This window comes from Protobothrops mucrosquamatus, unplaced genomic scaffold, assembly GCF_001527695.2.
Source record: "Protobothrops mucrosquamatus isolate PMUCROS unplaced genomic scaffold, P.Mucros_1.0 scaffold2, whole genome shotgun sequence".
In the NCBI taxonomy this organism is placed as follows: domain Eukaryota; kingdom Metazoa; phylum Chordata; class Lepidosauria; order Squamata; family Viperidae; genus Protobothrops; species Protobothrops mucrosquamatus.
The window spans coordinates 1228576-1250502 of NW_015386389.1; the positions used below are offsets into that span (position 1 = coordinate 1228576).

Consider the following 21927-nt stretch of genomic DNA (forward strand, 5'->3'; position numbering starts at 1 on the left):
TCGGTCCAGTGCTGCGGCTGCGGCCACATCCCAGGCCGCAGCCTGGTGTTCCGCCGAGTCGTGACCTAGCTCCTCAGGATATGGCCCAAGCTCCGTCAGAAACCCCTCTGGGTCCATCAGGCGCCTGGGACGGAACCATCTAGGCGGTTCCGTCTCCCTGCGGCGAGGGGCAGCGGTCCGGAAGTCCATCCTAAGGAGTAGGAAAGAACACTTATTCTTAAACTGTTCAAATAGCTTGTTTTTAGATGTAAATAATCTGGTAGTTTCGGGACTATGGCCTTATCAATCTTACTGAAACTATCATTATGCCAAAATAGTATTCAGATTAGAAAGCATCACGAAAAAAAGGAATAATGGTAAAATGTCTAGAAGCCAGGAATACTCTGAACTGAAATATTTATGAACTATTACGAAGATTGTATTTCTTTTTAAGGTAATACAGCCTTTAGCCCAGCAGCCCATTTTGCCAGCTGTGAAGCAGTCAGTCAAGGAACGATTAGGTCCAGTTCCTGCCAGTAACATTGAACCCGCTGAAGCACAGGGTGCCAGCACAGAAGCCGTTCAGGTGAATGCGACTCAAGTCATTTTTCTGAACTTTCTTAGTCTGTAAAGCCAATTTTTTGTCAGAGGCAGACATTCAATATAAATGATCAATGGAACCTTTTGAAATGGTTTTTACCATTTAATTTGCATGTTTAGTAAAATGCCACCTTTGAATTTATAAGGCCGCATTACAGATTCACTACAGTTCTTTCTAATTAATAGCCAAGAATGTTTAAAAGTAAATTAATTCTTCTGCCTCTGAAGAATTAAAGTGTTCTAATAGGTAACATTTTTTTAATTTATCTATTAAAAGGTATTATCACACTGTTTCCCATTACAAAAAAACCCACAGTGTAATGGCTTACAAACTCAATGAGAACCTAATTAAAACCACTTCATTAGTAAAACAAATGTTACATGAATTTGTGGCAGGAGAAGGCCAATCTAGAAAGTTGGGAATGTAAAAGACACTTAAAAACATTTCAGTTTGGGATATTGGCATATCATAAAAGAGAGCAGTCTATAAACTTTAGCACCTTAGCCAAAGCAAGGTCTTTTGGTATATGGTATTTATTGACATTAAAAGGCATAAAATATGTTGCATTCAGTATTGCCAAAGCTCTTGTGAGATGATAGACTTCCAAAACTTTGCTTTGAGCAGCAGTCTTGAGACTTAATGAACCACTGCTTTTTGCTCATCTCTTTTCTACATAGGCCTTGTCCCATTATTTATTACGTAGTGTGCTCACTAGTTTTTAAATCGGCTTGTAGTCAAAAAATTTTTCAAAGTTGGTTTTTGGTCCAACAGACATTTTGAAATTATGCCCCCAAATCCTGTAGTTGAAGAGAATAGGTGCAGGTAGCCCTCGACTTAATGACCACAATTGAGCTCAACATTTCTGTTGCTAAGCAAGACAGTTGTTAAGTGAATGTTGCCCAATTTTCTCGCCACAGTGGTTAAGTGAATCACTGCAATTGTTAAGTTGTTAAGTGGATCTGGTTTCCTCATTGACTTCGTTTGTAAGAAGGATCGCAGAAGGTGATTACATGGCCCTTAGGACACTGCAACCGTCATAAACATGAGTCAGTTGCCAAGCCTCTGAATTTTGACCACGTGACCATGAGGATGCTGAAACGGTCGTAAGTGTGAAAAATGGTCATAAGTCACCTTTTTCAGTGCCATTGTAACTTCAAATGGTCATTAAATGAACTTCTGTAAGTCGAGGACTACCTGTATTTTACAAAACCCTTCTTGTGGTCTTCTATTTATCTTGGCAGAATTGGCTGGGGTTTAGATAGCTACCTTAGAAGTGAGACAAAATTTATTTAAGAACACAGATTGCAGACATTAAATAGATCCTTTTTCTCTTCACCTAGAATATAACCAAACTATCTGTAAAGGATAGACTTGGGTTTGTGCCTAAGCCACCAACTCCAACTACAGAAAAGGTAAGAAAACTATAATGCTCAGCATCCGGTGATCTAATTAACCTGAGTCAGCTTCAAAGTAGATGCTCACTTGTTATAACTGCAAAATAGTTGTCAGCTTCTACAGCTCTTGAAATGAAGGCAGTTGAAATGCTACTAACCATGCTTGTTTTCACATAGGCATCGTCACTGAAACCTAAATTGTTGCTGTTTGGGCATGGATTTGCATGGTTAACAGTACTAGATTTGGTGCAGCATCTGTTAGTGCAGGGCAAAAAAAAAATGCTTGACATTGGTGTGGTAATGCTAGTGGCAGGCAATTGCTGTAGTGTGCTGTCACATTCCTAAAGCTTTTGGCAAGAATAACCCTTTTGGATTAACATTTTAATAAGCCTCTGTCAGCACTGCTGGTAGGAAGACATTATGGGAGTTCTAGCCCAAAGCACCCAGATGATGCCTGCTAGGCTATGCTATATTTTGCTTTAATGGTTCCGGCTCTTTGCTTGGCATCTGTGGTTATGTCACTTTCAGTATTGAGATGATACTCCTACTCAATACAGTTTTATTTTACCTAGTGGAATTTGCATATTGGATAATAGAAGAGGTGTAGATACTGAACAGTGTGGGTGTATAGTTATAAATGACAAATTAAAAACTTGCTGCCTTTTATTTGTAAGTTTAGATTGTTTTTTTCTTGATTAGTCCAATATGCAAATAGTGATCCAGGATAATTTAAGTTGGATAAAATGTCGATAGGCTTTTGGGAAAAGAAGAAGCAGGTAAGAGAGAATTAGCATAGGACAAATACACCAAAGCCTAATCAAAGCAGGCATTTAAGGTCTTTCTTGAAAGTGTCACAGATTATTTTGAAAACTTCTTTTAACTCTCTTAACAAGCCACAATTCATAATTTCAATATAGCCTTTAATGTACAAAATTCATTAGCTCTTTCTTATTTATATATTATAATATGGAAGGAGCTGTAAGAAAAATTAGTGAGATATCCAGCTAGGTACATTAGATAAATAAATAAGACAACCCCTTTTTTCTAAATTTCCATTTTTTGTATATTGAGGGTACCATAACGTTCTGAAGCTATGAAGATCATATTTTGACTCCATAGCACTCTATAACTGCTGATTTTACAGTTTTAAAATTATTGTAAAGACAGTGAAACTGCCTTTAACTCCCACTCTTACAATTTTTTAATTCAAAATACTAATTATAGTAAACACCCTTTGACTTCTAAATGTATATTGAGACCACGGCAATAGGATAGGATAGGATAGGATAGAATATAGAATGCTGAATTGAATTGAATTGTTTATTGACCAAGTGTGGGTGGACAGACAAGGAATTTGTCTCTGGTGCATAAGCTCTCAGTGTACATACAAGCAATAGTGATAAATCATCAATCATATCATCAATCAATCAATTATAAGAGGCCAGATCTAGTCTGTATTAAGATGGAAGACCGCTAAGAAACTCCTGGACTGTAGAGTGATCCCAAGTATCCTAGAAGGTAGTAGCAATCTCTTTTGTCTTATTGCTAAAACACTTAAATGAGTCTATGTAACATGAGTTTTGAGAATTTTTACTTCATTAGATGCTAATGAAATGTTTTTCTACTACAGGTGTTGTCTACTTCTACCGGCTTGACAAAAACAGTATATAATCCAGCTGCTTTGAAGGCAGCTCAGAAAACATTGCCTATTGTTAATACTGCTCTGATAGATTCCAGTGAAGCACAGAAGAAAAAACAGGTATATTTAAAGTGATTGTAGGTAAAGGACATTTTTCTTGTTGGAGCATAATCTTTATGATCTTCTAACTATGATTAGGAGATTGGGAGCACTTGAAGATTTTCTTCCTATGACTTTCTTTTTATATAAGTTTATGCTTATTTGAAATATATTTCTGTGAAACTTTATATATGTATATATATTTGTGTGATCACCTAATGGCAGCATGCAAATAATTTACAAACTGGTTTCAGTTATCACATAAAATACAAAATCCTGGTGTTGCTTGCTGTTTGTTTTTACCTCATGGAATACACACACACACACACACACACACACTGCTTTCTGTTTGTTTTTTCCCTCATGTGATTATATATACATACATTCCTCCAATGACACCTTTAAATTAATGTGTTTTTGCATATAAGTTGAACAAATATTCCATACAGTGGCCAGAAGAGAATGTTTAACATAGATGCTTTCTTCAGATATGGTGATTGTTAGATAATTATAATGTGTATTAATTTAGTGAAAATATAATAGGCTGGTTTGGGCCTTTTTCCATATATAATGATTCTTTTAAATAAAAAAAATTCTTGAATTAAATTTTTAACTTTATATGTGTGTGCATGTGTACCTATACACATGCACACACACACATATACATGGATGCATATTCACACACACATACATAGTTGGAGGCATTTTAGTTTTTATAAGGTATTGAGATACTGGGATTTTTATATTTTTAGGAGGCATTAAAACTTCAGCAAGATGTGAGGAAGAAAAAACAAGAGATCCTGGAAAAACATATTGAAACACAAAAGGTAATAGAACGATAACAGTCAAATATGAAGCTTTAAGATAAAAGGGTAGATTTATGTCAGAAAAAAATCTACTATAAAAGCAGTTAAATGGGAAAATAGAGAACAAATAGAATCAGTCCCTGTTTAGCAACTGTAATTGGGATGGCCACTCAATCATCAAGCAAAGTGAAAAATCATATGCTTACTATTTTACTTCAGCTTTCCTTTGCTTCACAGCGATAGAAGGATACTGCCCCAAACAACTGAGTGAGCCCAAACAGTAGGAAAGATTTCTGGAACTTGACTCACAAGGAAGCAGGGTAAAAGGGCGAATCTTATAGCCCTTCCCCCCCACTCTCCCGCCCTTTGGAATGCTTACCCCAACACTGCGATTATTAGCCAAAAAATTTGATCTTTATATTTACATGTATTGGAGAGGAAGGGATTACAAGAGAGTAAGCAGGCATACAATGGGAAATAGAGATGTAAAGTAATGCATTAGTGCCAGCTCTTTGCTTAGCATGCTAGTAGCTACAAACCACCAACTGCCGAGAAGGCAAAAAAGCCTTCAGTATAAAATTGATTAGAGTCTTGTCAGTGTCAGGCAGCAGCCCAGCCGGATGATTCTAATAACCAACGTCCTAGAATCGAGTTAACTTGCATTTAGCGCTTTTTAGGGACACACTGCTGAAGAGAAAAGCAACTCAGGAAGAACTAGCTTATTTAGGCAAATCTCTCCTATCTGTGAAGGAAAAAGAAAAGAAAAATAGGTCAAATACAGGAGAACATTGGAGATTGTATTGACAAATACATGAGAGAAAGATACCACGAGGATTGTAAATGTGGGCATTAGTTGCAAAGTTATTTTTCATCTCTGTCGTAACTGCAAAGTGTCATTGATGAAGCAGTTGTCCAAGGACTACCTATATTCAGTATATATATATTCAATATATATACTGTATATATATATTCAGTATATATATATATTCAATAAGGGTCGGGATTTAGCAAAGCTTTATAAGTTTGGAAGAATTTTTGTTTCATTTTGTTTCTTGTGAATGAATTTTTCAAACAGATTTTTTTTTTGAGAAAGTAAACCAGTAAAATAGATCTTGGTAGTAAATGGATTTTTCTCTCTCTTTTTATAGTTGATCAGTGTGAAGTTTACACATTTTTAAAAATTGAAACACTTAATTGGATACAGGATTTCAGTGTGAAAAACTTACAGCGCATTGGTATTAGAATGAATATCTTTCTATGTTTTGTGTGTGGGAAAGTATTTGTGAAGAATTCCTGTTACTAAAATGATAATTCCACTAGATGCTGATTTCAAAACTGGAGAAAAATAAAACTATGAAGTTAGAAGACAAAGCTGAAATCATGAAAACTCTGGAGACATTAACCAACAGTATCACCAAGTTAAAGGATGAATTAAAAGGAGTTTCCTCAACAAGCACGCCAGTAAAAAACTTGAAAACAAGGACACAGGTATACAGATTTTTTAAATTTATTTTTTTAATTTAGTTATTTGTATCCAGCCTTTATTACTTTTACTAATAACTCAAGGTGGTGAACAAATCCAGCATACCTCCCTTCTTTGATTTTCCTCACAACAACTCAGTGAGGTGGGTTGGACTGAGAGAGAAAGAGTTCCAAAGTCACCCAGCTGGTCTTTACAGCTAAGACAGGACTTGAACTCACAGTCTCTTGCTTTCTATCCTGGTGCCTTAACCACTAGACCAGGGATAGGCAACCTTGGCTCTTTTATGACTCATGGACTTCAACTCCCAGAATTCCTGAGCCAGCCATGCTGAGGGGAAAGGGACAGTTTCCAAGCTGAGCCATGCTGGCTCAGGAATTCTGGGAGTTGAAGTCCATGAGTCATAAAAGAGCCAAGGTTGCCTACCCCTGCACTAGACCAAACTGGCTCCCATTTTATTCTCTTCAGAACTCTTATCTCTTTTTGTTATTTAATTAGTTTTGTTTTTAACATCTATGTTTGCATGTATATATTTGTGACTGTTTACAATTTCTTCTTGCCTTCAGAGAAACAATGGAAAAAAATATCCCCTCTTTTTTCAATGCAATGCAAATATTTGAATGGGGTTTTAGCCCACTAGTTTTTCCCATACTGGTCGAGGGCTTTATAACTTGATAGATTATTGAATAGTTCTGTATCATAAGATTGCCATAATTTGCTTTTTAACCAGTTTTAAATGAACTAATTTTATTTTTTCCAGTTTCTGACTTACGATTTTATGCTGAAAATGAATCTGGAAAAATAAAAGTAGTTCATTTAAAACTGATCAAAAAACAAATTATGGTTAGTGTTCTGCTAATGTGTGTGTGGAGGAACGTTGTCCTTGGGGTTGCGATGGGTCGGGCACGACTTCGCAACTAACAACAACAACAACATGTGTAATCTTTGTTGGGATCTTCCCTTTCTATCTAGCATCCTTGTTATACCCCATGGGATCTAGTAGATGTATTTCTACACAAGTTAGAAAATGCAAACTAAATTGCTCCCATAACTTTTTAGATGCAGAAAGAACTGCTGGATACAGAGTTGGACCTATATAAGAAAATGCAGGCTGGAGAAGAAGTTACTGAATTAAGGAGAAAGTATACAGAATTGCAGCTTGAAGTAAGTATATTTCACCACTGATGGTTAACAGTGCAGATGTTTCACTTCTTGTCCACGTAATGCAAAAATTGTTTTAAACGGAAATCATCTTAAACGGAAATCATCTTAAAATTGTTTTTAATGGTGGTCTTGAACGTAGATATTTCTGTTCACTTGTCTTTCAGCAGTTTTGTCTTTAACCTAAGTCACTATCAACAGCAGGCATTTTTACAATGTACCCATAGATGGTGCTATTGGTGTTTAGAACTAAAAGTATTGAAATGTCTCTAACCTATTTCCCTTGCCTTTACGACTCACCGCCCCTTTTTCTTACTACTAATATATTAACAGTAATAGTTCTTTGTTAAATGTAGCTTGATGTGATTTATAAAGGGAATCATTAACTTGTGCAGCAGGCAAGTGTTAAAAAAAAAACCTAACACATACACAGAGACATACCTTTCAGTTCGTTCAGTTGAATTTTGGCTCAGCCTATGGCTTATATATTTGGGCATGGGTATTTTGAATATATTTGCTTTAGTTTCATTTTCTTTTAAGAAAACCTAACGTTATCATCGAGGAAATAAACTATTAATGACAAAGCGTAGATTTGAACCCTCTTTTTCCTCCAGTGTGGCATAATTAGCCTTCCCTTCTCTAATTTTTCTCACATCAAGCAACGTCTGGAAAGTTCAGCCGAGAGAGAATGAGTGACCTAAAGTCACTCAGTGAACGGAGTCACTTTAATTGCTTTAATTTCATGAGCCAGCTTTGCGGCATCTTCCTTGTAAGAACAGTTCAAAGAAGATAATGCTACGTGTATCGTTACAAATTATGCAATGCAGAGCCTTATTCTAAAGTTGAAAATGCAGATAGAGCATATATCGCACTTGGGTCTCTATGAACCTTTTTTTAAATTATCGCCAGGCAGCCAAGCGAGGGATTCTTTCCACTGGCCGTGGGAGAGGGATGCACACACGAGGTCGAGGTGTCTCTCGTGGGAGAGGGAGGGGAGTTCGAAGCCGGGGTCGAGGAAGAAGTCTTTCTGTTCACGCGGTGGTGGATCATCGTCCTCGGGCCCTTGAAATCTCAGCTTTTACAGAGAATGACAGGGAAGATCTCCTCCCTCATTTTGCGGTATGTACCTGTCTGATTGTTCTGCTATTTTTAATTTGTCTGTGGGTTGGTTCGGGTGGGTGGATGGGTAGGTGTCTTCTTACCTCTCTGACATTTTCATTGTGACTGATGAAATACTCAGGCCAAGTTAAAAACTGGTTGAACTTCTTCAGATGTTCCTTAGATCAGACAACTGTTGCAGTATTTTCCTGCAGGTGTGGAGAAAGTGCAGGACAGGAAAGAAATTGGCAGGTTTGCATGGTTGTCAACAGTGAAGGAAGGGGTGAAAATAAGGAAACATCTGGGTTACTGATTTGTAATAAAGGATTGGATTGGACCAGATTCATACTCCATGATATGAAAGTCTGTGGCTTTGATACATACATCATGACGTTTTCACGGGTGTTTGTATGTAGGTCTTTGGATATTCGGGTTTTCTCCCGCGTAAAATTGAAAGTGTCTTGGCGACGTTTCGACGAAGTCCCATTCGTCATCTTCAGGCTGGTGTCTTCAGCTGAAGCTGAAGCTGAATATATATATATATATATATTTCAAAATTTCCTTTCTCCCATATTTGGGCCGACAGGGTGCACCAAACTCAATACACACACACACACACACACACACCTTAGGGTTGAGCTTTTGGTGCTCTCTGAGCTTGGTTGCTTGCTTTCAGAAATTTCATTACCCAAATAGGTAGATAATGACCATCAGATAACGTTATCTTGTCAGGTTTTTTTTTTTTAAAAAAAGATGCTTAAACTTCTCTGATGTTCAGTTTCCTTTCAGACCATTTTAATACTATTTTTAAAGCACAGTTCTACAGTTGTTTTATATTTGGAATCATTGTCAGTGCAAACTATTAAAACTGTATCTAAATGCTGCTTAAAGTTAGCAGGGAATAAATATGTTGCCTAGATGAGAATTTCTTTCCTCTTAAAAGCAATATGGTGAAATTGAAGACTACCAGATAGACGATTCTTCTCTCCATGCAGTGATTACTTTCAAGACACGAGCAGAAGCAGAAGCAGTAAGTATATACCCCCCCCTTTTTTTCCTTATATTTATATTTGAAAGTAAAGTATTTTCAAATGTCCTGTCTTTGGAGCATTGCAATCTCCCAAAACCTTATTAACTCTTATCCTTTTCAGCTTTAGGACAGTTATTAAAACTTTTCAAGAGAGTTCTGCAAATATATCTGCTTTATATCAATTATCATGGGTGTTTTATACTAAGCCCTGGAGGGAGGGAGGGAGGGATAGATAAAATTAAAGTCTTCATTTCGGGCAGTTGTATTTGCAATATGTGTTCTATTGAATATTATTCTAGCTTAAATTATTTAATTAAATACAATAAATCAAATAACACAGTATTTCTGGGAAACAACCTTAGAGTTTGCATCATAATCTGTGATACCAGAAAAGAGGTATAATGAATGTTGGCTAAGAATATTTTCTGAATATATTTCTAGCATTCATTTAGCTGTTTCCTAGAGCAATGGCAGAGGGAAACAACATCTATGAAGAATATCTTTCATTTTTCTTTTTATTTTAATTGAAAATCAAGAATCAGGAATGTTCAATATGAAACTTAATAGTTCTAAGTCAGCTTATGTCAGATATTTTTGTTGCATTCTTCACCATTTGTGAATATTCTAAAATTAAGAATATATTAAAATGTTATTGATTTTAATTGTATTTAATTACTTATCTTCCAAAAATTAAAGATATTTGGGGGGAAAAATTCAAATTGGAAAGATTTGTGCCCTAAAGTTGGAACTATAAAAGCACAGCATATGCTCATATGAATTTAATATTTTTTTTACTAGTGCCAAATCACAGTTTGCTCAAATGTTGAACGTGTGCAAGTTTATTATGCCTCAGATATAATCCTATGGACACGATTAAAAATGAAGGATAATATGTATAAATTCAATACTGTATATACAATTCTACTTGTCAATATATACAGCCTCTACTTGTCAATAAACTGAGTACTGTACAGTATATTTTTTGAAAATATAATTTGAAGGTAAAGTAAAATCTTGCACCTAGACACGAAAAACCAGATGAATAGGTATAAGACAGGCAGCACCTGGTGCAACAGTATTGCCTATGAGAGATCTAGGTGTATTGGTGGACCATTGCTTAAATATGAGTTAGCAGTGTGGTGCAACTGCCAACACAGTCCTGGGCTGCATCAGCAGAGGGATACTATCAAGATCAAGTGAAGTTGTAGTACCACACTATACCACACTAGTGAGGCCACATTTGGAATATTCTCTCCATTTCCATGATACCAAAAAGGTGCTGAGGCCCTAGAAAATGTGCAGAGAAGAGCAGCGAAAATTGTAAGGAGTCTAGAGGGTAAATTGTATGATGAACAGCTAAAGGAACCAAGTATATTTAGCTTAACAAAGACTGAGAAGACAGTTGATATTACTCTTCCAATACTTAAAAGGGCTGTCATAGGGGAAAGGGTGTTATTCTCCATAGCACCTGAGGGTAGGACAAGAAGCAATGGGTAGAAGCTTGTCAGAGGGAGATCCAGCCTGGAAATAAGGAATTTCCTGATATTGAGAACTATTAAGCAATGGAACTGCTTGTCTCTTGGAGTTGTGGATGTTCCATCACTGGAGGTTTTCAAGAAAAGATTGGGCAACCATTTGACTGCGATTGTATGAGGACTCCTATCTTGGGAGGTTGGACTGGAAGATTTCCAAGGTTCCTTCCAACCTTATGATTCTGGATTTGAGTCTATGGAAAAACAAGATGATAGAAATTCATTTCTCAATAGGTTTCAGCTTCATAAGATTTCTTTGAAGGAACGATAGCGAACATTTTACTGCCTTGAATGAAAAAAAAAGGTTGAATTTTATGATCACATACATTTGGGATGATTCCCTAGTCATGAAATGTTACATTTTTATGTTGCTGTAATTTTTTTTCAGAGATTACCATGTTTTTTAAAAGCTCAAATGTCATATGTACTCAGTCTTTAAAATCCCACTTTGTGATGTTGTGACAAGACCATGTACAAAAAAGTCTCCCGAGTTGCATTTTAATAGGTTTGTGGTATCTTTTAAAATTTATCATAAATTTATATGTACAGATTTAAAATTTATGCCTAGGGACTTTAATATCACACAATTCATGTTCAGATGTCATTGGACATGTAATTGTTTCCACATTTCACATTATGCTGTACTTTCAGATTATACCATAAATCTTTTTTTGACCATGGCAGTTATTATTTCAGAATGATGCTAACACTGATTTATGCTAGTTCATGTTACTTTAATTTGGAGGTACTATTTCCAAAGCAAGCACTTAATGTATCTGATAGTTGAATGCATGAATATCCCATAGGTTTATTTTTTTTAACAATTCGGTTGCCAGACTTTTGCCGAAAATAGAATATTTTACTGCAAGATAAATTAGATTCATGAAGCTTATTTTTTATTTATTTATCAACCCATTGTGTTATCAAGATGCCATGTTTTGGATTGCAGTCTTATTGATATTAATAAATATCGGTATTTTGGAGAAAAACACAAATAAGGAAATTATTCAGTAACAGTTGGCTGTCTAATATTGTACGATGCAAGTCTGAGAACTTTAATTTGAAGTTCTTTTTTTAATACATACAGTACCGCATTGCGATATAAGGGAGGGTTGTAAAAATGGAAATACTTTCATATGCTTGATTATAAACGCTGAAATAATTTAATGGAACATTAAGCCTATGTTGCATTTGATGAATCTCTGTAATCAGAGACGGGCTTATTTTATTCTATTAAAAGCTAGAAATAGAAATCACAAAGTTAAGTAGAAGTATGCCAAAGAACTGCATTTGCTCTCTTGGCTTTTTTACTATTTTTCCTTGGAACAACATCACCCTGTGAGATATCATAGGGCTCTTGATATTTCACTTTGTTTAAAATGCTGTGTAGCATGCTAAATGCAGTCTTTTAGGCATATAGGGATATTTGTGAGCTGTTCCTGCTCACAGTTCATCTGGCCCTTGGTTCTCTTCCCTTTGTGCAGTGAATTCTGCAATTGATTATAGCAGGCATGTGTATTTTTAAAAAAATGTTTTTGCCTCTAGGCCGCTATCCACGGATCTCGATTTAAAGGGCAAGACCTGAAGTTAGCATGGAACAAGCCAGTAACAAATATGTCAGCCATGGAAACAGAAGAGACTGAGCCAGATGAAGAAGAAGTAAGTGTACAAGAAGATAAAGAAGAATGAACTTTTATCACTTCGTTTGTTCTGGGACAGCCTACCTCTTTTCTCAATAATAAATTTTTGGGGAAGGCATACGACTGATTAATTTAAGAGAGGCGCTCACCATTTGACGTTTAAGAATGCAGGATCTCTTAAAGGAAATGCTATCTTGATAACAAATAGATATAGGAAACGATGAAAACATGGCATTATACAGGTAGCGCTCGCCATACAAGACCACAATTTGGACTGGAATTTTCACCACTAGGGGATGGTATCATATGGTGCTATGTCACGTGACCTTATCACTTAGAGCAGGGGTGTCAAACTCAATTTCTTTTTTCTTTTTTTTTTCTTTTGAAAATTTTATAAAATTTTACAATATAAATCCCCCCCCTTCCCCTTCCCACCCTTCCACCCCCCTCCCTCCCCCCTCACTTCCCAGTGCCAATCACAGGGTTAACAATAACATAATCATACTCTAATTAACATTAATCAACTATTAAAATAACATATCTATAACCTCCTTTAACTCTCTTTTAAACAGTACAATTATTTAAAACAATAATAGCAACACTTTAGTAATTAAAAATAATACTAAATAAAATATTCTAACCTTTATACAACAATAATACTCTAAAATTTACTCAAAAACCAAATGATATTTTTTAGTCCCATATTTGCGCTCAATATAATCTATCCATCTTCTCCAAACCAAAATATATCTTTCTTGCGAGTGATCCTTCACATAAGCGGAAATCTTGGCCATTTCTCAATTTCATTGAGGGCCGCATCAGCATTGCGGTTGTCCTTGGGGGGCCGGGTAGGTGTGGCCAGGGTGAGCACGGCCTACTGGGTGGGCGTGGCTGGAGTGAGTGTGGCCTACTGGGTGGGCATCATTCGTGTCAAGGGTGCCTGTGGGTGCCTGGGCAGGAGTGGGACAGATCTGAGGGTCTCTGGCAGAAGGGGGTGGGACCAGGGCAAGCGCCAAGGCATGGTCCACTGGAAGAGCCTGCTGAAACCCCTCCCCTGGAGCCCATCAAGCCGGATATGTGAAGTAGGCGAGGACCATTTGCTGGCCACTTCCAGGCGATAGTGCATTTCTTCATTCCTCACAAAGGGTGACACCTCCCCAGGGGGCGGGGCCAACGCAGCGGGACAGTCCCTTGCTGTTTCTAGACGGCCTTGTAGAGCTAAGACTGAATGCGTTTCAGCATAGATGGCCACCACATTGTACATTGGCTCCCGGGCGGCCAGGGCCGGGGCCAAGGCAGCGGGGACCATTCCCTCACTGTTTCCAGGATGGCTTCGTGGGCCACATGAAACCACGTCGCGGGCTGCATCCGGCCCCCGGGCCTTGTGTTTGACATGTCTGATTTAGAGACCGCAATCCCAAGCAGTCTCGGTGGCCATTGTAACTCCAGACACTTGTTTTCAGAAATGATAGATAACAGAACAAAATTGAAGTCTCTGAAGTTCATGATGTTTGTCTTTGTATAACATGAACATACTTTTTAAAATTGTAGTACGACCTTACTACAAGAATTGTTCATGGTGGTGTGTACATAGCATTTATTACGTTACAACTTCACATTAATAATCAAACCTCTGTCCTGCATATTCTTATGCTATGTATATATACAGGGAATCCCCAACTTAACAACCACAATTTCTGTTGTTAAGTGGGACATTTGTTAAGTGAGTTTTGGCCCATTTTACGACCTTTCTCGCCACAGTTGCTAAGTGAATCACAGTTGCTAAGTGAATCAGATGATAAGTTAGCAACCTGGTTGCTAAGTGAATCTGGCTTTCCCATTGATTTTGCTTGTGAGAAAGTAACAAAAGGTGATCACATGACCCCGGACGTTGCAACGGTCATAAGTATGAACCAATTGCCAAGCATCCAAATTTTGATTACGTGACCATGGGTGTGCTGCAAAGATCGTAACTGTGAAAAACGGTCCTAAGTCACATTTTTCAGTACCGTTGTAACTTTGAACAGTCATTAAACGAATTGTCCTAAGTCAAAGACTACCCGCATTATGGTTCCTTACAGTCTAGTTAACAAGTTGTGTGAAAATAGTATTTTTTTTCTTTTCAATAAATTCACATAATAATTTCCAATCAAAGTTTCTTCAAGCATTTAGCATAGTTTTATTGCAAGTTTTTACAAAGATAAAAATTCACCTCTACTGCTAATAAAGATACATAGGAGCATTAAAATATATGTAACAGTCAGATCCTAGAAATATCAGTTGTAGGATAAATTATGAGTGCAGAAATTACACTGACTTCACCATAAATTTTATCAGAGTTGCTGTTCCATTGTCAGGTCATTTATTTTATTATTTATGGTCTTAATCTCTGGCCTATGTATAAGCACCTTCTAAAAGATGCATATTTCATCTCTGGGAAATTACTTTTGTAATTTTTTTCTTTAAAATGAACTATTTCCAAATTAGACTATTTCAAATGAATTGCAGAAACTCTACATGTATTTATTTAAATATTTTTCTCATTTTTTTTTTTTTTGTGATACAGGAAATTTTGATGCATTAACACACCTTACAAAATGCAGTTCTCAGTCAATTTAGGTTTTTTTCTGCCTTACCTTTGCCATAGAGCAAGGGTGTCAAACTGATTGCATCATGCAGCGGCTGCGTCCACCCCAGGTCCAGCAATGCAAAAAAAGTCGCTATACATCGCGACATGTCACGTGACGCGGCGAGCTTGACACCCATGCCATAGAGTGTGAATTTATTTTCATAGATCAATCTTTGTATCTCAAACGTATAGTAATAAAACAAAGAGATTATTAGGCAGCATGACTTTCAAAGAGATGCAGCAATATGAATAGAAGTATATAAATGTGGGGAATTGTTTTCCTACATTTCTCATTCACGTTTCCATATACCACACTTGGAAATAGTCACCATGATACAAAAAAGAGATTCCAGAAAGGATGTAGAGAAAAGCAGCAAAGATGATTAGGGGACTGGAGGCTAAAACATGAACGATTGCAGGAACTGGGTATGACCAGTCTAAGGAAGAGGAGAACTAGAGTGACATGATAGAAACTTATCAAGGAGACATCAAAGAGCTAAGCAGAAATTTCCTAACAGAATAATTAACCAGTGGTTAATTATTAGAAGTTATGGTGTTCCATCACTGGAGGTTTTTAAGAGATTTTACTATTCCATTTGTCTGGAATAGTATTGGGTCTTCTGTTTGAGCAGAGGGTTGGAGTAGAAGACCTTCAAGTTCCCATCCAAATCTGCTATTCTGTATTCTAAAAAGAAAAAAATACTAGTCTTAGGAATGCTATATTGCTTTATGCTACAGATAAATAAACACAGGTGAGACCTCATTGGATTTATATAATTTAGTTCTATAACCAAGTTTCATTCTTTGGTGCACCATACAGAAGAAATTGGAAGTTTTAATCCCTTGTCCAACTATGATTTCTTACATATTAAGTTGGAATTATGATAAATATTAACTGGGTTTTCTGAACAAGCCAGGATTGTTAACGTAAGTTTGAAGTAAATTATAGACACATGATGGCTAATAAAGCCATTGGCTATGCTTATAGACAATGCTGGGATTTAAGGCAGGTTTTATGTTTTTTGCTTCCTTAACAGAAATCTAAATGTATCTAACCGTTTGCTAAACAACCCATAAATAAACCCTGGGTTGTTTGCTAGTCATTTAAAACATCAGGTCATGATTCATATACAAGGGAAGACCTGGGATTTACTAACTAAAACTACAGGTAAGGCAGTAGGTAGAATAGTCTTGAAACTTTACATATGCTTGTGCGTATTTTGCCTGATGCATCATATTTTAGATATCAAACATTTGCCTGTGAAAACCTAAATAATTTGGTCATTTGGGTAAATTCAGTGCTAGCAACTGAATTATTCTTCACATTTCATTATTCCACTTACCCCAGCATAAGGGTGTGACAGAAATAATTGAACTCCCACCAAATATTCTTTGATTTTCAAAGATCCTTTTCCAGCTTGGTATCTTTATATTGAATGAAGTAAATACAGGTAGCCCTTGACTTGCAAGCACAATTGGGCCCAAATTTTGTGTTGCTAAGCGAGACAGTTGTTAAATGAATTTTGCCCCATTTTACAACCTTCCTTGTCACCTCTGTTAAGTGAATCACTGTAGTTGTTAGGTTAGTAACACGGTTGTTAATTGCATCTGACTTCCCCATTGACCTTGCTTGTCAGAAGACCCCTGGGGACACTGCAACCATCATAAATATGAGTCAGTTGCCAAGTGTCTGAATTTTGAACATGTGACCCTGGAGATGCTGCAACGGTCATAAGTGGAAAATGGTCATAAGTGTGAAAATGGTCATTTTTTCAGTGTCCTTGTAACTTCTTAATGGACTTAATGGACTATTATAAGTCGATGGCAACCTGTACTAATGATGGATGATGATTTTTTAAAAAAATGGTTGGGGTAGGCAACCTTGGCTCTTTTATGACTTGTGGACTTCAACTCCCAGAATTCCTGAGCCAGCATGGCTCAGCATGGAAACCTCTCCCTTTCTCCTCAGCGTAGCTGGCTCAGGAATTCTGGGAGTTGAAGTCCACGAGTCATAAAAGAGCCAAGGTTGCCTACCCCTGTTTTAGCCAATCCTTTCAAGGTGCAGATTTGCATGATCTCAGATTCTAATGGATGTATTTCTTCCAGGAGAGTCTTATTAAATATTTCTTTTAGTTTCAGGAAGAATCCTTGGTAGATGACTCTTTGCTTCAAGACGATGATGAAGATGATGATGACAATGAATCTCGTTCGTGGAGAAGATGATTCAACTGATCAGAGACAGCGCTAGAGATTTAGCCTCATTGCATTAACATTTCCTAATGAACTTTTGAATATTTGTACTACAAGACAATTGGATGAAAAGAGATGGATTTCAGATAAGAAACAAGCAGCTGATTGATCCTGTATTTTGATTGATTGATGTTCAAGTTGCATTTACATTTCAGTAAATGGTTGCTACAGACATCGTATTAGGAACATATGCAATGTTTTTATTCTATGGAAACATTACAGAATTCTTTGGATTCTTTGTAATTTAAAATAATTGGTCATACATCAAAATGACCAGGTGTTGTTATAACATATAGAATATTCTTTGTTTGTTTGTTTCATTCCAAGTATGGAATGAACATTTGCATTTAAGATCTTTGTGAATGTTTTCAGAAATGATAGATAACAGTACTAAACTGAAGTCTCTAAAGTTATGTATTCATAATATTGCATAGTAGTATGCTTAGGCTTTACTATGTACTAGCCTTTTGTTGGATTTGTGAACGTATTTTACGTATGAGTTTTAACGATACAGTGTATGACTGCTTTGCATATATCTCTTTATCACCTTAAGATGTTAAAAAAAAATAAAGAAATGGAATGGTCTTGGAAAAAAAAGAAAAAAGCAATAATGAAATTATACCCATGGCCCATGATAATGGAGAAAAAAATTTAAAAAGATTAAAAAAAAAACAAGACCATTCCAAGTGGCAAACCCAACCCCCCAATCGTCAAGAAAAGAGCTGAATCACTGTCATTTTTTCACTTTATAATGAATAAAACAATATCGAAAACAAGGCATTGAAGCCATATGCTCAGTTTACACACACACACACACACACATATAAATACAGTGCGCTAAAATCTTTGGAAACACATTTTAAACTGCTAAACTGGCAACCTAATGTCAGATGGAGTTCCTGCGTTGAAGCAAATCTCCTAACGCCCAGGGAATCGAAGAGAACTTTCTCGTGTGAAGACTTGAGCCTAAAGATATATAACAAAATGAGTTACAAAACTGGTATGTATTTTATTGGTTATTAATCACTGAAAACAGTTCAAAGAATCCAAATAGAGTTTCCTATCAAAACGATGTATAGTTTGAAGCTTTTTAGACCAAGTAGCGTAATGTGTCCTAATTCTGTTAAATGTTGTATTTGTTAAATTGTTTAAGCAGGAAGTTGCTTTCCTTCGATCTTTTACTAAGCCTTTTTGATTTGTACTTTATATTATAATGAGCCTGATAAGTAACTTGAGAGTTTTTTGTTATTTGGTCTTTTTTTAAACTTGCCACTTCCTGTCCCTTTTTTAACCTTTTTCTCAGAAGGTGCCAAATTATATAGAGTAAAATACAGGAGTAGGAGGGATTATAGCATTTAATATTGAATTGGACCCTAAAACAGATTATAGAAGTTTGTTGAAGAACCCTGTTTTGCTGTTGCCATTTCCTCTTTCCTGTAGTCCAGGAACATTTCCTGGTTTGCAATAGCACTTTTTCTAAAGATCACAACTCAATTGGAAGGAATAAAACATACTTCCATTAATTTCCTTAAATTATTTTACCTAGATTCAAAGCCATCAAATGTTGTCCTAGAATAGTATTTTGTATATCCAGAGATGAGAATTTCAAAGTGCTGTAATATAGTGGTCTTGCTGAAACTAAACAAGTACAGGTCTGAACATCGATTTGATGAGAGATTTAAGAAGCCTCTGCTTTAAAAAAAAGTTGGCTCATAATTAATAACTAATTACAAAAACATGTATTTCATAGAATACATTATTTCATTACAAGAGAATGTATTTCTGTTTTCTTTTAGGCAAAAGGAAAAAAAATGACGGCATGTAATCGTCAGTATTTCAAGATTTACAGTGCAGACTGAAATACAGTACATCATTCTTAACAAAAGTAGGTTCTAGAATCTCTTAACTGATTTTTAATGGAATCTGATCCATAGATTGCCGATAACTAAGGTGTTAATATTGTTATACAGTTTAGTAGATTCTGAGTTACCTCTTAGAAAGTATCTCATTCTGCCAAGAGATTAATTTGATCACTGTAAGAGATATATGGTCTCTTTATGGAGCAGTGAAAAAAAAACCCATGATAAATGACTACTTGGACTTGAAATGACTCTATGTTTATTTCTTAAAGTTCTGAATGCTTTTAGATGCCGTATTTGTTGCCTTTTATTGCAAACAACATTGAAATAAATGAGACAGCAACATAAGATGTTTTTGTTCTTCAGGTACTTTCAGCATAGAAGTACTAGAAAGATTCAACTGCAAAAATTTCACACAATTCGAATCTTCCCTAAGCAATGTTGGGAAAATCAGTAGTCAATATTACCATGGATAATTTAGACTGCATTATCTAAGAAATGCTGAACCAAGTATTTGCTTCAACATTGCAAACAATATTTTTAAATTTCTAAACAAGTGGATGGCCATCTAATGCCTTGCTTCTGGAAAGAAACCTGAATCAAGGTAGGCTTCATTTTTAATCAGGTACGTATAGTTGTATATATTTTGTGGGAAAATGGATTACTTTGAAAGAACAGTGGTACTAAGCAGTATTTATTGACAATTTATTGTGATGATTTACGTCTAGGGCAAACGACACATGTTCAGCATTGCCTTGAAAAGAGCTCAAGCATCATAGGTGATTTGTTCATTTCATAATTTCTTTTTGTGGATCGTTGGTTTAGATCCCAATAGAAGTTTCTCATCCCTTTTTCCTTCCTTTCATTACCCTTCCAGAGGACTATTCTCAAAATCATGCAGGAAATTGCAAATTGCTGATGCCTCAAAATCAGATTTAAATCCCAAAGTAGGTTAAAGGTGTTTGCTGAAAGACGTTTCATGATTTTTCAAGATCCTTGACGACGGGATAGAAAATTTTACTTTTCCTGATTTTCTTTCAGTTCAGTCTCTTAGGAACTACTAAACCAAAGAGTATGAGTAGTGGATGAATCCCCATTTCCTAACTCAAAGCTTGCTTTCTTTTCATTGTTTAGCCTTCTGTGATCAATCAGATTGTAGCAGTTCTAGATCCAAACAATGAAAATGTGTAGCGTGATCTCTGCGAAATTAAGTTGGCATCTGACTATTTCACATAACCGTCTTATAGGAGACTGCATTTGTTAAAAAAAAAATTATCCTGTATACCGCTGAGTGGTATCACGGCATTTATAATGCCAGCACTAATTTATATAGGTTTGGATTAACAATTGCAATTGTTTTGGGAGGGAACTTTGATCCAAAAAAGACTTTTCGCTTTGGGGAAAGGATAGGGGGGGGGGGTCTTTTTCCATGATAATTTGCTTGGAATTAATGCTGATTCTTATGTCCTACAAGCTTCTGTTTACTTCAGAGGTTGCACTCTTCACTGCAAAACAAACAGGGAATCAAGAAAATGGCCACTCCTTCTATTTTTTGCACAGCAAGTAGTTTCTAAATGTATTGGTATTCAAACCATTCATTATTTTTTTTTAAAAAAAAAGTTTAGAGTTTTCCCATATTTGAGTATAGAATGTTTATAGCATCACAGTTACAAATGAGGAAGAAATGCAGTAGAAGCAGAGCCAATAATCTTCAGGTAAGTCTACTGTACAGAAACAGGTACAGAGCAACACCTGTAGCTTCTGATGTTTATGTGCTAATGCAGATTTAAGCCAGATTTTTTCTTAATTTCCCCTAATTTTCCTAACCGACCTAGGATTTGTTGATAGTCTCCTACCTACTGTTAACTGGATACAACTTGACTTGGCTTTTTCAAGAGCATTCAAGATCAGCTTGATTCTGCCACCTGCTATGATGGGCCTATAATAAGTATGATTTAGGTCTAGTTTGTTCCTCAGTATAAATAGATAAATCGGTATGTTGTCTACGTAAATTGATAGATTGTAAAATTGAGGCCTAACCTTGAATTCTCCAATATGAGCATAAATAATCGGGAGTTCCTGAATAGGATGAAATGAAAGAGTAAGGGAAAGACGACAAGGTTCCTTGTCAATATTATCAATTGACATTAATATTTGTTAATAATTGTTACTTTCCAAAAGGTCATAATATTATTTATACATTTTTTTTGCTAATATTCTACTCCATTGATACCTTCTATATGGCCAGTTAGCTCTGTTTGATCCCATAACTTTTGCTCTATTTAGAAAGATGGTTCTCTGGTTGTTTTAAATGGATGCAAAGCAGAGCATGGGATACATTTCTGAATTTTGGTTTGATGTTTTGCCATAACCTTACAAATGAATAATTCCATAAACTAAAAAAAAAACTGAGCAGGAAATAAAATAGCTTTATAGAATGTTTCTAATGCTTTTTCTTCTGAGGTTTGTGATATCCAAGTTAACATCCAAATGAAAACAAATATGCACCCTTAAAAATAGCAATTTATTAAAAGTTGTGAAACCTGATTGGATTTTTTTTTATCCACTTCAGAAATGTTTCCCATACCTCATTAATTGAATCTCTGGTACCCTCATTAACCAAAACTTTGAACTATTGCTGAATGAATGATTATTGGTTGAGGAATAATAGTAATATTATTAACAACAACAACAACAATAATAAAAACAGCACTGAGTCTGATCAACTGA

The 21927-nt window shown here is 36.0% G+C and overlaps 1 protein-coding gene across 1 annotated transcript in view; it reads left to right on the top strand.

Annotated features, from left to right (window-relative positions):
• RBM26 (RNA binding motif protein 26) overlaps positions 1-18043 on the top strand; it is a 42927-nt gene extending 24884 nt beyond the window's left edge. Inside the window, exons 13-22 of the mRNA XM_015832339.1 lie at positions 434-565; positions 1921-1992; positions 3605-3733; positions 4465-4539; positions 5839-6006; positions 7058-7162; positions 8069-8278; positions 9201-9287; positions 12365-12478; positions 17222-18043. Coding sequence (XP_015687825.1) covers positions 434-565; positions 1921-1992; positions 3605-3733; positions 4465-4539; positions 5839-6006; positions 7058-7162; positions 8069-8278; positions 9201-9287; positions 12365-12478; positions 17222-17311 — 1182 coding nt within the window. The 3' untranslated portion in view covers positions 17312-18043. The remainder of the gene's footprint in view (positions 1-433; positions 566-1920; positions 1993-3604; positions 3734-4464; positions 4540-5838; positions 6007-7057; positions 7163-8068; positions 8279-9200; positions 9288-12364; positions 12479-17221) is intronic.
• The last annotated feature ends 3884 nt before the right edge of the window (positions 18044-21927 follow it).